This window comes from Telopea speciosissima, chromosome 9, assembly GCF_018873765.1.
Source record: "Telopea speciosissima isolate NSW1024214 ecotype Mountain lineage chromosome 9, Tspe_v1, whole genome shotgun sequence".
Lineage (NCBI taxonomy): Eukaryota > Viridiplantae > Streptophyta > Magnoliopsida > Proteales > Proteaceae > Telopea > Telopea speciosissima.
Window position 1 is genome coordinate 60,167,653 of NC_057924.1, and position 16,084 is coordinate 60,183,736.

Below are 16,084 nucleotides of genomic sequence, written 5' to 3' on the forward strand. Positions count from 1 at the left end.
AGGCTGGATTTGTGGAGTTCTTCTTGGGGTGTGAAGCGAAGATGATATTTAAGTCTAAGATTAAATGGGCTGCACTCGTGGGGCTCGTCTTTTCGTTGGTGTCTTTGTTGGTGCATCTTCTTCTTGCCAATTACTCGACGGCGGAGTTAGTGCAATACAGTCCAATGGTGGGTCTTGGTGAAGATTTTACTCAGAAATTTGGGAGAGAGGTTCGCTTAATCTCTTTTCATTTGCGTTGTAGTGTTAAATTTGTTTATTCTTGGCTTAAAGTTTTCTGATTCCCTGTTACATTAATGTTATTCCAGAGCACTCGGTATAGAAAGTTATGGGGAGCTGTGAAGCCTCTGGAGTCTTTACAGCCGTATGCTAATCCCAGAAGCAGATATCCTGGTAATATTTGCTTAACCTAGAAGCACCAGATTTTTTATTTTTTGTTGGGGGTGGGGTCTTTCATAAGGCTAAGGCCATTATCCATGGAAAGAATTCATTAGAGAACTGAATCAGCTTACCAAAGATTAATATAGAAACTGGTGGAGAACTGGAACTTTTTTCCTCCTCCTTTTGATAAATAACAACCTCTATTGATTAGAAGAGAAGTGAGCACAATGGCCGCAGTGAGGCAGACCGAATTCCCTTGGATGAAAAAATAAATCATTTACTTATTTTTGTTTTTTAAGGGAAAGGAATGTCCAGACGACCAGCTACCTCTAACAAGCCCTTTTTTTAAGGGAGGACTTAATGTGTCTATAAGATGGGTAATCTTAATGGGCCATCCTTAGCAGAGTAAGCCCATGCAATAATAGTTTCTGAATCTCCTTCCACCATAATGTTATCTGTTAAAGTATATGTATCGAGCTCCTAGGGTTAGAGAGTATCTCGATTAGAATATTCCTTATTCTAATTGAGATACCTAGCTCCTAGGTGTCTCACCTTATGGTTATAATTAAGTGTTAGTCTGTCCTAGTCCTAGTTGGTTTCCTTGTATATTTCTAATTTTTTTTTCTGTTTCTATGATTCCTAGTAGGATTAGGAATCGTTAGTTGTAACTTGAATTCATATATAAATAAAGGTTAGTGAGAGGAGACTGACAAGTTCGATCACATATAGCATCAGTCCCCCCTTCTCTCTTCTCCATCTCTTCTCTTCTCTTCTCCACCTTCTCGGTCTTGGTTTTCTTGTGTTTATTTTGTTACATTATCAAATACCTCTCTCTTTGTACTCTAGGCCCATATAAAGAGATATCTGTTCTGCTTACTTCCTTCACCTATTGGACCTGAATACCATCCCAAAACAGTTCTGCTGCTTGATCTACTGATTCTTCCCACACTGCTGAATGACTGCAGGTTATCCATAGCCGATCCATTGAAATTTAAGTTTACCATTCCATCAGGTGGCTTAGTCCACCTCATTTCTTTACAAATCAAAACTCAGGATGTGAGAAAACACTGGAACTTTTTGACAATAAATCCAACTTCCTACCACAGTGGTAGCCATTGGGCTGATATGCCAATCCACATGGCTAGGGAAATAGAAAGTGATCCTACCCTTTGACTAGAGTGAGACTAGTCTCCGTTTGAAGAAGGTGGAGATCAACAGTTGTATGAATAACATGCATCAACTTCTGGGCTGGGGGTTGAGGACAGAAATTGGGGTGTGGCAATGCCAATGTCTCTATTGAAAAGCCAACACTGTGATTGAGTTTCTACTTTGAGTCTGGTGCCCCAATGTTGAGACTAGTTGATGCAGATCCTAGCCTCCTCGAATTGAAGAAGCCACCCTAAACCTAGGGTTTTAGTAGGAGCCTTAGTTTAGTTTAGTTTATTTCCATACTTAGTTTTTATTTTGTGTTTTTAATTGAACCAGGTTAAATTGGTTGCATCCAATTGGTTCAATTGGTCTAATTTAAGTGAAGTGATCCTATTGGCTACTAGGGAATCTTCTTTTATTTTTAAGTAGTTTAAGTTGTTTTAAGTCAATAGGGGTAATTAGGTCTTTCTCTTTAAATATCTTTTAAGTTGTTTTAAATTAGAACCCTCCAACGATTCTAAAGGAGGAATTAGAGTTTTATTATGTTTGGCCTATGGCCTTATTATTAATAGGAGATCGTGGGCAGGCTCCCCCACCAAGTTTAATATTTAAAAAAATCGTTTTCTGCTATTAGCCATTGCTGCTGCTGCTTCTCTCTTCAGAGAACTATCTTGCGTGTCATATCAAGACCCCTTGTGAGTCATATCAAGGGCTAGGGCTGGTGGACTCCGGCGACTCCTTACATCTTGTAGATCGGGAGGTCCTTCTTCTTCAATCAAGTTTTTCCAAGTTGCCATTGAAGAACCTGCAATTCAGTAAGTTAGTTTATTGTTTTATTATTTTTCCCCTCTTCCTAATCTCCCAACCTAACCCTAATCGATCCACATTACTTTCCTCCATTAGAACCCTAATCGATCCCATAACCCTAGCCTCATCTAAAATCATTGCAGCCCTGTTCCCTCATCAGTTTACTCTCAGATTTCAGCGACAGTCCCTGCTCACTAACCCTCCCGCTCGATCTCAGTTGCAGCCTCAACTATCCATAAAAACCCTAAATCCCTCCATCACCATTAAAACCCAAAAACCCAAAAACCTGTCTAGACCTAACCAGCCATCAAAACCCAACCAAATTTCAGTCGAACCACCCCCTCACTGCCAGTAAAACTCGACCTGAAGTCCAGCCCTGAAATCCCATCCTAAACCCTAGTTTCAGCCTAGATTCTAAAACCTAAAACCCAAAACCCTAAACCTAAATTTCTGGAATTTTAATTTCTTATGCAAACCTAACTAAACCTATACCATTAGCTTCCTAAAAACCTGCATATCAGTACTACATAAAACCCTAACTCAAACTCCTAGTTTTAACCCTAATTTTGCCCTATTTAGCCTAAGCTGTCCCAAACCAGCAGCCTTGTTAAGTGATCCTAGTACCCTAGCTCCTAGTGGGACTTGTCCTACCTAGGACTACATCACTAGATGTGGCCAGTAGTCTGGGGGTGATGAATAATTAATCCATAATGACTACTTAAGAGTGAAAGTTGAGAGTACCAACAGCAAGGGTGTGAAGAACAGCAGTATCTTCAGTAAAACGACTGATGCGTTATGAGGCCAGGGAAAACGGTCAGGGTTTCGAGAGTGTCTCCATCTTCATCAAAAGGCCTAAGACTGAGCTTGTGGTGACCTTTAGATTGAATATAAGGTTAAGTATCTACATAAAATTAGTCAAGAAAAGTCTGATGATAAGGAGCCATTGCGTCATATAGAGTGAAACTGTAGATAATGTGGAAGATTCAGAATCACTGTCATATTAGTAGTAAGGCCAGCGTAAGCATGAGGTGTCCTGGGCAGGGAAATGATGCCTAGCAGCTCTGGGGAGAGAGAATGGATAAAAGTTTGCGTTGAACCCCCCCAAGGGGAAAGACTTTTCTGCTACTAATCAAGCATTTATGCAATCTGTGTTTTTCCGACAGTCATTGGTGTCTCGTACCCCGTAACAAATGGGGTGTTGCTTGAATACAATTGGCAGCAAATAGTCATAAAACTGGTGGATTGATGTAGTTTATGATGGCCCCCTATTAGTTCAGGAGGTCTTTCCCAGTGCAACAAGACGTTTTTTTCTCTCTATTTTTGTCGGAATCTTTGTTGGCTGCTGGAGACTAGCTTCACATGTTATCCTCTTGTGATATGAAGTGGCAGCGATCAGGTGGTGCACTTAGGAACGAAGACGCCCTGAAGGCACCTTAGATTCCAAATAACATATTTTAGATGCATATCTCACTGCTGGGGTCTGAGCAATCTTGGCTGGCAGGTGACGGACATGGTGTCATGGCAATCATAACCATACAGAGGTGAAGCCCTGAAAAAGTCCATGAGATCAGAAACCAGTTATGCTGACACAGTAACCACTTATCCTGCTGTTACTTGGCTGGATTGAATCCCTGAGAACCCCTGCCGATTGTGAAGCTATGACTTCTTTTAATATGCTGATTTTATTGAGTGATTGGTGCAGGAGCATCGCCAGTAGCATTTCAAGCCCTTGATTTGCAAGAAGATCAATTTCAATTAAGTTACATTGGGATAAAATTGTGGTGAAAGGGTTTAGTTGTAAATTGTATTTATTAGTGTCTAGTTTTGAAGAGAGTCGTTATTTAGCTTAGTTTTGGATAGGATAAGATTTGTCCTGTCAAGTCCTATCTACTTAATGTTCTGGTGGTATGATTTGAGTCGGATAATTTGTTCTGCTATCTGTTTTTCCAGCCTTGATTTGATTGAGGATTTCAGAATCCTATAATCAGCTTTCCATGCTGGACTTGTCTTGTTTCTAGGTCTGATCACAAATTTGTATTTTAAATAATCCTGGCTTCTACAAATCTAGTTGGGCACAAAATCTGACCTTCTGCAGGCTTTACTATTGTTCTGCATCATCTATTATTCTGGGAATTGCACTTTTTAAAGATTTATCATCTATTTATAGCAGTCATCTTGTCAGCCAGATTTCATTTTCTTCCGCTTGGCCATGCTGGGAAGAAGGGTCCGTAAGAAATTTGGCAAAGTGAAAACAGCATGGCTTTGTTGTTTCTCTTCTCTGACCTTTACTCAACATTCCATGGCCTTTTTTTATTTTTCATTTTTCTCTTTTTTGTACTTCTGGTATTGTAGCACACCAGAAACTTCAATTTCATCTCCTAACTTTGTGAATTTGTTGCTTTGGTTGTTACAGTTCCAAATGATCAGAACAATGGTTTCATCTATGCTAAAATTTTTGGTGGATTTGAGAAGATAAGATCTTCGGTGTGAACCTCTTTCCCCTTGTTGGAATTTTTTCCTTGATTGTAACGTCTGCCAGGAGTTTGTAACATGTTTGTTAATTTTCTAGATCTGTGATCTTGTCACCATATCCAGGCTTCTAAATGCAACTCTTGTCATTCCAGAGATTCAAGAAAGTATTCGCTCTAAAGGCATCAGGTTTCTTTTATTAGCTTTCACTTGGTTCTTGGAATGTCAGAAGTTTGTCTCTATTTTATATGTCAATACATGTTTGTCACTAATATCCACATGTACAGTTCCAAATTCAAGAGCTTTTCGTATCTTTACAATGAGGAGCAATTCATTGCTGCACTCACAAATGATGTAATTATTGTGAAGAGCCTACCAAACAGTTTGATGGAGGCAAGGAAGAGGAAAGAGTTCCCTTCGTTTAAGCCCAAAAGTTCAGCTTCTCCAAGTTTTTATATCAGGGAAGCCCTGCCTGAGCTGAAAAGAGTAAAGGTTATCGGGTTGGTGCTTACCGATGGAGGGTGCCTACAGGTAATACTGCATTTTTAATTGGAAGAATAACTACATGGGGAATGATATTTTCTAGTTTAGAAAGGATCTACATTTGGGGGTGGTGGAAGCGTTGGTATGGTTAGGATGTTATCCTCATTAAATTTCTTCTGCCATAATGAAACCTTCTATGGAGAAGGTTGCCGTTCCCTATATGAAGTCATTAATCATTAGACATGAAGAAACAGATTTTATACTTTCTTATTTTACAGTAGCAGTTTGTGACAAATGTACAGGAAATATTCATCCCATAGGGTAAAATACGACTCTTTAAATTAAGGAAAACATAATGATGTTGGACCCACAGGTGCTAAGGTTTGGACCATTCATCATTTTCCAACCGTCTTAACTTGATTGCCTTTCAGCACTATTGGTGGTGTTGTCTGATGTTAATGGGCAGTTGATTGCCTGATTGGGTGCTTTGACTTGTAATTAAAGTTTGTTCTGTTGGTTATTTTATATCAGCAACATTCTGTTCAAAAGGTTGTTACTGTTGTTTTAAAAAACATCTTGAAATTTCTAGTTATTAAATTACTAATATCCATAACTAAGGTCCAAATCCCTCTGACTCGATATCTATCTTTTCATTTCAGTCCATCCTACCTCCGAGCTTGGCCGAGTATCAGAGACTTAGATGCAGGGTGGCCTTCCATGCACTTCACTTTCGTCCAGAAATTCAGGCGCTTGGGCACCAGATAGTGGAGAGGTAGGTATCTTAGATAGGAATTATCTTCGTGGTCAATCCTGTTGAACTTGAGGACCCAGACTTCCCTGTATTTGTCAACATATTCTTTGGTCAATTAATGTGCTGAGCAAGATTTATTTAAGTGGAGGGCTATGTGCAAAATGCAATGTTTAATTAGATGTTTTTGCATTTTATTCTGTAAACGGATTATACAAAATGTCTGTTTAATGCTTTGACTTGAGGGAAAAATTTAATGAAATACTCTGTACCCGTTTCCTTTATATGTATTCTACATTTTTTGTTGATCTTGTATGTGTAATGCTTTGACTTGAGGGAAAGTTGATGGTCCATTCAAGATAAGCTTATCATGATGGCTTACCATTTTGATCCACCTGGAGAGCTGATATTATCAAACTGTTTGTGGGTTGGGTTGTACACCCCATGGATTAGCCACACGACAAATTAGGGCTTCAATCTCAACCATATGGCTCATCATGCTATGACCTTTTACCCTTGTATGTTTTTTGGGGAAAAATTATCTAGTTGGCCCAAAATCTGCCACGTGGCATGTAGGATGGAGCCTAAATTTTGTGGACAGTTAGGTCTCAAGACACTGGAAATACATGGGTGCAGGAACATACATGGGAGGGTGTTTGATTGAGCTTTAGGCTGAAATTTGACTCGTGGGCAATCCAGATGTTGTCGTATCTATCCATTGGTAATTGCTGCATCATATTGCCATGTGTTAGAATTACATGGGCAAACCTGGTTATCTGGTTGGGCCAAGAAGTGGCGATTTTCCAATTTCAGAATTTAGGAACTATAGATTTCTCATTAATTTTATTTTTGCTGTTGAAATATGTGGGAACCACATGATCTGCAAATTAAGGGCTATATGTGGTTCCCTTTTATTTAAGAGTGGGTAAAACTTAGCAATTACATCTATGTTTGAGAGCTTTTGTTCTCCATTTTCATGCCTTGTTTCTAGCTTGCTTGTTGATCACTTCCATTTGATATTTTTCACAGATTACGGGTTTGGGGCCAGCCATACCTGGCTTTTCATCCTGGCCTTGTGAGAGATACTTTGGCATATCATGGTTGTGCAGAGCTTTTTCAGGTTTCTTGTTGAACTTTTGTCCTTTTATTCTCTTTTTCGGATTTTTATTAAGTCTGTTTCTCCATATTATGTCTTTTGTTTTGGAGTTTTCTTTGGTGTTCATTAGTTTAAATATTTGTTGTTTGGGGAATTTGTTTGCCAATGTTGGTTTGTCATGTATCATGAGGACGTATTTGCATCTTGCAATTTCTTTTGAAAGGATGAATTCTTTATTTTCAACATATTTTTTGTCTGCTTTTGGTGGTTTTCTGACTTCATTTGTAACACTTCTACTTGTCTAGGATGTTCACACTGAACTTATACAGCACCGGAGGAAACAACTAATCAAAAAAGGGATAATCAATGAAAAATTGAGTGTGGACTCACACATGCGAAAAATAAATGGTTCATGCCCCCTCATGCCTGAAGAGGTAAATCTACTAGTTTAGTCAGTATTTTGTTTAGAAAATGATTCAATTTCTCTAACTTTCTATGAGGTTGCACTGTGAAAACTGTTGAATTGAAATAAGTTTATTGGTGGGACCACCATTTGTTCCTATCCAACAGCTATCTGATGAAGTTATGTTTTTTGAAACCAATATGAAATCCAAGGATTTAGGTTGGAGTTTCAAGATTTTCTTAAGCCTGCTAACAATTTTTGATATGCAATGTGTTATGTGAAGCCTACGAATGCCTGACTTCTCAATTGCATTGAATTTCCTGTGGTACTTCTTCCAAAAAGAGAATGAATCATGAAATGGTCACGGCTACCACAGTGTCCCAGTGTCCCAATCCCTGCGTCCTGACTTCTAACCATATCAGAAGGCATTTGTAAAATTATGAAACTTTGAAGGAAAAAACAGGGTAAGTTCTGTTGTTTGCACTGTACTTTTAATTTTCTAATAGAGAAAAAATGCATTCACTACTGACGGCTACAAAAACAGCTCCAGAACTTTAGCATGTCCTGTAGGCCCGGTTTGTTTAGAGGGGACATAGGTGGGGTGGGAGAATTGGGGTGGGAAAATGCTGATGTAGCACTTGAAAATTCCACCCCAACCTTGTTTGGTTAATTTGGTGTGGAGAACTTACAAAAGCTCAGGGGACATCATTAATTGCTTTGTCTGCTGATGTGGCACTTCAAAATCCCACCAAATTGGTTGAACTTTGATTGTTGTTAATGGGAAAAGTAACTTTACCTCAACATTTCCACCCCAACAAAACTCTCCAAGATGTGGGTCCCATCTTCCCAACAATCCCATCCAACCTTCCCCTCTAAACAAACGGAGCCGTAGGGAGAGAGAATGAAGAAAACCCTATGATGGAGAAGAGTCAACTTAAAGAGTTGAAACGAGGAGTAGGGACTTAGGACCATAGTTTGAAATCTCGCGATATCTCGGTTTCTCGGGCTGGTCGAGATATCCGAAATATCCGAAATATACCAAAATTTTGCCGAAATATGGTATTTTTTCTACCATATTTCGGCACTCCATTATCTCGGTGGGTTTTTGGCCATATTAAGGCCTGATACTTCATGTACACCCTTATTTAAGTTAAATAAACCCATTTAAACCTTCATATTGCAAAAAAATGAACTCAAAGTGGTGTTTTGGGTTTGCACCCTTGATTGACAGTATACGGTTGGATCCTGATGTATAAATTGTTAAATACACTTTATTTACTAAATATACAGAAATTTCGACGAAATATCACGGAATATACCGAAATTTGGACTTTTTTCATTTCGTATGGTCATCTCGTCTCGGCAGTGCCGAGATATCCGAAATATACTGAAATATCAGCGATATATCGCGAGATTTTGAACCATGCTTAGGACTTGGGGGTTTTCCTCCCATCAAAGGTTGTTCATATGGGGATGCCCTGATATTTAAACGTCATCCAGGATGACCATTGATGCAGGAGCAATTCCTTGGACTGGTCCAAATCCGTTGGGGGACCAATCTTCTCCCTCTCTTCTTCAATTCTTCTTCTCTCTGAACCCCTCTCATCTCTCTCTTTATTTCTCCTTCGTTATTTCCCTTCCCTCTTATTTACTTTATCGTTTCCTTCTTGGTTCCTGTTACTACAATACTTCTAGTTGAACAAGATCGTTAGATCTATTTATTCCCTTATCCATTGGGTCTGAAACTTCTTGGGCTGTTCTTGGGCTGTGCATACATTAAAGGGTGATCCTGATTGTGCATTTTGAGATTACAGCCACTGTGGCGAGAACCAGACTCTTAAATAGAACTGAGTTCAGTTCTTCCGCTAAGCCTGATTTCAGAGGCTATTTAATCAGATTTTGATTGTTGGATTATGTGTGGGTTGAGTCGATTCAAAAGCCCAATGTGTTAATTACTTGATCCCAGAATTTGAGATTGATTCATCTTCATAGGAGAAAGTTCTCTCCGACATTGTAAGTTCAGGTCTACCGCCATAGCCATATCCATCGTAAGGTTGAAGAAGACATTGTTCCTCTTTATTTTATAATTTTATTTCTTAATCTTCCAACTAAACCCCTTCTTTTACCTTTTATTCCCTCATGTCCCATATTTTTATTTGCTTCCTAGTTTGCCCTTTTCAAACAACTTTACTATTACCCATGAATTGCAACTTTACTTTGTTAGAGTGCCTTCATTAATTTATCGAATTGCCATCCATTTGCCTACTTGAGTTGTGTATTATTTGGGCAGCCCCATAAGCGATCTGAATTGGGTTTTGGAACCCCGAATCTGCATCAACCAGACTACCAGAATGTGAAACGGCTGTTTCAGCCATTAGATCTGTTTCTTTGGAGGGTATCACTCTAACCTTTATACACCTCTAAATGTCTGGAATGGCATCCTGAACACTATAGCCATTCCTTAGAAAAATTGATCTATTTTATTAAAGATTATGTAATCATTTTAACCTATTTGAGAATGAGCTTAGGGTAAGGCAGATATATGACTCGGAGATGTCTCATCCCAACTGCATGTCTCGGCTACTTGAATCTTATTTAATCACTCCATTCATTCTAGGCGACATTTAGCCTAAGAAATGTCAATTTCTCAATTGCATAAAAAAGGCTTTGAGCATTAGACATTTGTGTAGTTGTGTAAGAGGGATAAAGTTGGTTGCTAAATAACTGTAGCTGTCCTAGGTATCACACTCTAATAGGGAGATTCAGGTAAAAATTCAATTACATGTGATATATACTGCACTTGGGAAAGTGCGTCCTTTTGATAAAAACTGATTCTAAATGTCGTTGCCAATGAGCATCGATGCAGAGCAACTATGGTATAAACCCCAAGAACTGAAGTGATAGGATGAAAATAGGGACTTTGAAGTTAGTTGAAGAAAGAGAAATAGGTCTTCAGGCACATTAAAACCATAAAGGCATAAAATGGCAAATAATGGGACAAAGAAATCAATTATAGTCTAAAGATATCTAAAATGCTGCTCAGAACAATAATATGAAATAAAAGAAATAAGGGAGATGGTAGCAAGTGTAGATTTCTGAAGGATTCTACCTACTGGTATTTTAGAATCCATTAAGAGCACATGAGGGGTCCACTAAGAACTATCGTAGAGGGAATCAACTTGAAAAATCTGAAAATCCAACCCAAAAAATCTTATTTCTTGGAAGAAAGAAAAAACAAATGGAGGGAAGGCATACACATGACTATATATTTAGCGGGTGAGGCAATAGCCATCCTGCTTTAGTTGTTAGAGTACCTCGATAATGCAAACCCCGGGTTCCGAAACTGTATTTATGGTTCGCTTTGGGCACACCAAAGCAATAAAAGTCCAATTACAAAGCAGTGGTAAATCTGTAATTATTCTGAAGTTCAGGACCCTTGAATGAAAGTGTAACAATAACAGAACCTGAATCAGTACCTAGTCATAAGAAAGAAGAGGAGAGAACACAGCTCACAGTTTGATTAATGGACAGTATCAAACCGTGGGGTGGGGGAGTCTACATATATTAATCCAAGAGCAATTACAAATTTACAATGTAAAGAGTGAAGCCACACCCAAAACAGACTTAAAAATAAAGACTATGACAATAGTACCCCTAACATGTAGAACTGACGCATATATCTAAACCCATACAGTTGACCCACATAGCTACATAACACTTCCCCTCAAGTTGGAGCATATATATCATCCATACCCAGTTTGGAACATCCTTGAATAAATGCATTTTGAAGCCAAAAAAAGGTCTCCAAGTTGATTATTAGAGCTAGCAAATGGAGTGGAAATCAATTTCTTCATCACTGTATTCCAAAGACATTCCACTCCAATATGCTTACTTCTCATGAAAAACAAGATTACTTGCAATGTAAATAGATGCTTGGTTATCACAGAACATTTCCATTGGTTTGTTGATTATAAACCAAGTTCTTGAACAAAGGATCTAAGCCACATCAACTCAGCTGCAGTGTGAGCCATTGCTCTATACTCGGCTTCAGTATTTGTACAGGTTACTGTAGTTTGTTACCTTGCTTTTTTACTCCTCTATGTAACAAGATTACCCCTGACAAAGGTATAATAGTCTGTAGTAGATCTCCGACCACCATCAGCACCAACCCCATAGCAGCAGACTAACCAATAATATTGGTGTGACCATTACGATGATAAATAAGATCTTTCCCTGGAGCACCCTTAAGGTATCTCATTATACGACATGCTACCTCCAATGAACCTACTTAGGTGACTCCATAATTGACTAATCACACTAACAACAAAAAATATATCAGGTCAGGTAACAATAAGATATATAAGTTTGCCAACTAACCTCTGATACTGATGTTTGTCTGCAAATTTCTTGTCATCAGACGCCCGAAGTTTGACATGAGGGTCAATAGGAGTATCTATAGGTTTATAGCCTAACATTTGTGTTTCACTCAGAAGGTCAAAAACATAGTTCCGCTAAGACAAACTAAGCCTTTTCTAGCTTTGAACAACCTCAATGCCAAGACAATATCTGAGAGCACCCAAATCTTTCATCTAGAAATGTTGTTGTATGTAAGCCTTAACCTGCTCAATCTCAAACAATTCATTACTAGAAACAATAATATCATCAACATAAACTACCGACACAATAATTTTAGAGTCTTGACGTTGAACGAATATTGAATGATTTGAGTAACATTGAGAAAATCTACAGTCAACAACTACTAAATTTATCAAACCATGTTCTCGGAGACGGTTTCAACCCATAAACAGCTTTGTTAATCCTACAAACTCTCTGAGCACTCTCCACCTGGACAACATGCCCAAGAGGTTGCTCCATATAAACCTCCTTATAAAAATCACCAAACAGAAAGACATTCTTGATGTCATAGCTGAAAAAGAGGCCAATCAAGATTAACAGCCAAAGATATCAAAACTCACAAGAGTTCAAACAAGCAACAAGAGGAAAGGTTTCAAAGTAGTCAACCCCATAGGTCTTGAGTGTAGCCCTTAGCAACCAAACCATCAGGGTTATATTTTATAGTATACACCCAACGACACCACACAAGATCCTTATCGAGAGGTAGATCTACCAGGGTCCAAGTCTTGCGAGAAAGCAAGGCAGCTGTAAATAAAGCAGAAAATAGGGAAGGAAGAGAGGAGGAAGGAGGAGAAGAGATGAGAGTGTAAGAGCCAAAGAGCAGTCCTCTCGTTAGATGAGAGGGCTGCGATTTCTTTCATATAAAGGGGGTTTACAATAGAGGGGTAAAAGAGGAAAGAACCAACAAAACAATAATAAAGGAGAGATCTCTCGGGATAAGCGCCAAAGGCTTGACGCTAATCTCGAGAGGGAATATTTACCTCTCAATACTCCCCCTCAAGTTGGAGCATATATATCAATCATGCCCGGCTTGTTACAAATATAGTCAACCCTCCCACTTCCTAATGACTTAGTAAAGATGTCTGCAAGTTACTCTCCTGTCTTGACATGCTTTGTAGAGATTATTCCCTGCTGAAGTTTTTCTCGAACAAAGTGACAGTCTACCTCAATATGTTTGGTTTTTTCATGAAACACTGGGTTTGAGGCAATATGTATTGCTGCTATGTTATCACACCATAGTTGCATTGGTGAGGAGTCCTCAAACCCAAGCTCAATCAACAAAATTTTCAGCCAAACCAGTTCAGAAGTTGCATGTACCATGGCTCGATATTCTGACTCTACACTTGATCTAGCCATTATATTATGTTTCTTGCTCTTCTATGAGACAAGATTACCTCCCATAAACACACAATAAACTGTAGTTGATCTCCTATCAATAGGTGATCCAGCCCAATCAGCATCTGAGAACCCTTCAACTCTCCCATGTCCATGACTAGCATATACTAATCCATGCCTTAGAGCCTGTTTTGAGGTATCTCAAAATTCGTTTAACAGCCTCCCAATGAGGAGTCCGAGGAGATGACAAAAATTGGCTCACAACACTTACTGGGAAAGCAATATCGGGTCTGGTGAACATCAAGTAGTTGAGCTTCCCAACAAGTCTTCTATATTGCTCTGGATGATTAAGAACATCTCCCTCTTCATCAACAAGTTTGACATTAGGATCCATCGGGTTATCAAGAGGTCTACACCCTATCATCCCAGTCTCTGTAAGTAGGTCAAGAGTGTATTTCTGCTTTGATAGGGATATGGCCTTCTTTGACAGAGTCACTTCAACACCTAGAAAATAGTTTAACTTCCCCAAATCCTTAGTTTGAAACCTCTGTTGTAAATGAGATTTCAAACTCTTAATTCCTTCAGAGTCATCTTCAGTAATCACTATATCATCCACATACACAATAAGGAAAATTCTGCCTATGTTGGTCCTTCGATAAAAGAGAGAGTAATCATTGTTGCATCGGGATAGACCAAACTCAAGAACTACTTCTGTGAAACAACCAAACCAGACTCTGGGAGACTGTTTCAAACCATACAAGGACTTCTTCAATTTACAAACAAAGCCAGACTCCCCCTGAGAAACAAACCCGGGAGGTTGCTCCATGTACACCTCCTGTAGGTCTCCATGAAGGAACGCATTTTTAACATCTAATTGGTATAATGGCCACTGATGGGTGGCTGCAAGAGAGATCAAGACTCGAATAGAAGTATGTTTAGCAACGGGAGAAAAGGTATCGAAATAATCCACCCCATAAACCTGTGCTTAGCCCTTGGCCACCAGGCGGGCCTTTAGGCAAGCAAGAGAGCCATCTGCATGGTCCTTGACAACATAAACCCATGGACAGCCTATAACAGATTTCCCAGACGGCAAAGGAACAAGATCCCAAGTCTGGTAATGTTCCAATGCCTGCAATTCCTCCTCCATAGCTGTCCTCCAGCCAGAACTAGATAATGCCTCTGCAATGGTCTTAGGAATAGGATGAGAGTTAACAGTAGACATACAAGCACGGAAGGAAGTAGACAAACAAGAATAGGAAACATGAGTGGAAAGAGGGTGGTGAACACATTGGCGCTTACCTTTGCGCTGAGCAATAGGAAGATCCAAATCTGAAGGTGGAGGAACAAGGACTGGTGTAGAATCCTCAGATGACAAAGATGTGGCAGCAGGTAGAGGGTCAACAGGGGCAGCAGCTTCTTCCCATGGACGACGACCATAAACATTGCGAATCTCAGGCCGAACTCGCATAGGCACAGAAACAGGTGGAGGCACCGGCACAGGAGCATGGGAAACGGGCACAGACATAGGAGAATGAATAACATAAATGGGAATATCATCATCCAAAGTAGAGGAAATAACCGGTGTATCCGAATAAGACTGAGACTCAAAGAAAGAGACATCATCAGTAATAAAATATTTCCGAAGAGTGGGAGAATAACATCGATACCCCTTCTGAACACGGGAGTAGCCGACAAAAATACATTTAAGAGATTTAGGGTTAAGTTTGGATAACCTCGGGGTGTGATCACGAATAAAACAAACACACCCAAAAACATGTGGGTTCAAATGAAATGGAGGGTCGGAAGGAAAAAGCAAGGAATGAGGAATGCCACCCTTCAACAGTGAAGAGGGCATTCGATTGATGAGATAACATGCAGTCAAAACGGCATCTGCCCAAAAGGATTTGGTCATCTTCATTTCAAAGAGAAGGGACTGAGTAACCTCCATCAAATGGCGATTCTTCCGTTTTGCCACACTATTTTGTTGAGGTGTGTTAGGACAAGAAAACTGATGAATAATACCATGAGTGGTCATGAAAACATTAAATGGAGCAGAAAAGTATTCTCGTGCATTGTTACTACGCAGAACTTTAATATAACAACCAAACTGATTTCTTATTTCAGCAACAAATGTGGAAAAGACAGAAAACAATTCTGACCGGCATTTCAGTAAATATAACCATGTAACACGAGAATAGTCATCAACAAAAGTAACAAAATACTTAAAACCAATAGTGGACGTTACAACCAAAGAAAAAGGGGCAGTGGCCCGTTTATTGACTCTAGGGGAATAACTCACACAGTGGAGTTTCCCAAACTGACAAGACTCACAATCTAAAACAGAAAGAGAACGAAAACTAGGATAAAGTTTCTACAAACTCTGTAAAGAGGGATGTCCCAGCCGACAATGTATCTGGTGAGGGGATGATGTACCCGAATAGGCAACATAAGGCGTGTCCTCAAGAAGATAGAGCCCCCTGATACACTGCCTCTACCAATCGTCTTCTTCGTCTGGAGATCTTGAAAGACACAACCATCAGGGAAAAAGGTTATAGAACAGTTATAAGTCTTGGTGATTTGGCTAACAGACAAAAGGTTAAATGGGAATTTAGGCAAATATAGAACTGAAGATAAAGAAATGGTAGAAATAAGCTGAACAATGCCGGTACCCTTGACTGTAGCAAAGGAATCATCAACAAGGGTAACAGTAGAAGAAGAGGTATGTAAAGAGGAAAAGATACCTAACATCCCAGACATATGATCAGACGCCTTGGAATCAATAATCTAGGGCCTAGAGGTG

The 16,084-nt window shown here is 39.4% G+C and overlaps 1 protein-coding gene across 1 annotated transcript in view; it reads left to right on the forward strand.

Moving 5' to 3' along the window:
* Window positions 1-16,084, forward strand: part of LOC122639846 (protein EMBRYO SAC DEVELOPMENT ARREST 30) — a 34,358-nt gene continuing 18,274 nt past the window's right edge. Inside the window, exons 1-8 of the mRNA XM_043832848.1 lie at window positions 1-209; window positions 306-390; window positions 4,748-4,818; window positions 4,904-4,992; window positions 5,091-5,334; window positions 5,946-6,058; window positions 7,064-7,154; window positions 7,436-7,564. Coding sequence (XP_043688783.1) covers window positions 42-209; window positions 306-390; window positions 4,748-4,818; window positions 4,904-4,992; window positions 5,091-5,334; window positions 5,946-6,058; window positions 7,064-7,154; window positions 7,436-7,564 — 990 coding nt within the window. The 5' untranslated portion in view covers window positions 1-41. The remainder of the gene's footprint in view (window positions 210-305; window positions 391-4,747; window positions 4,819-4,903; window positions 4,993-5,090; window positions 5,335-5,945; window positions 6,059-7,063; window positions 7,155-7,435; window positions 7,565-16,084) is intronic.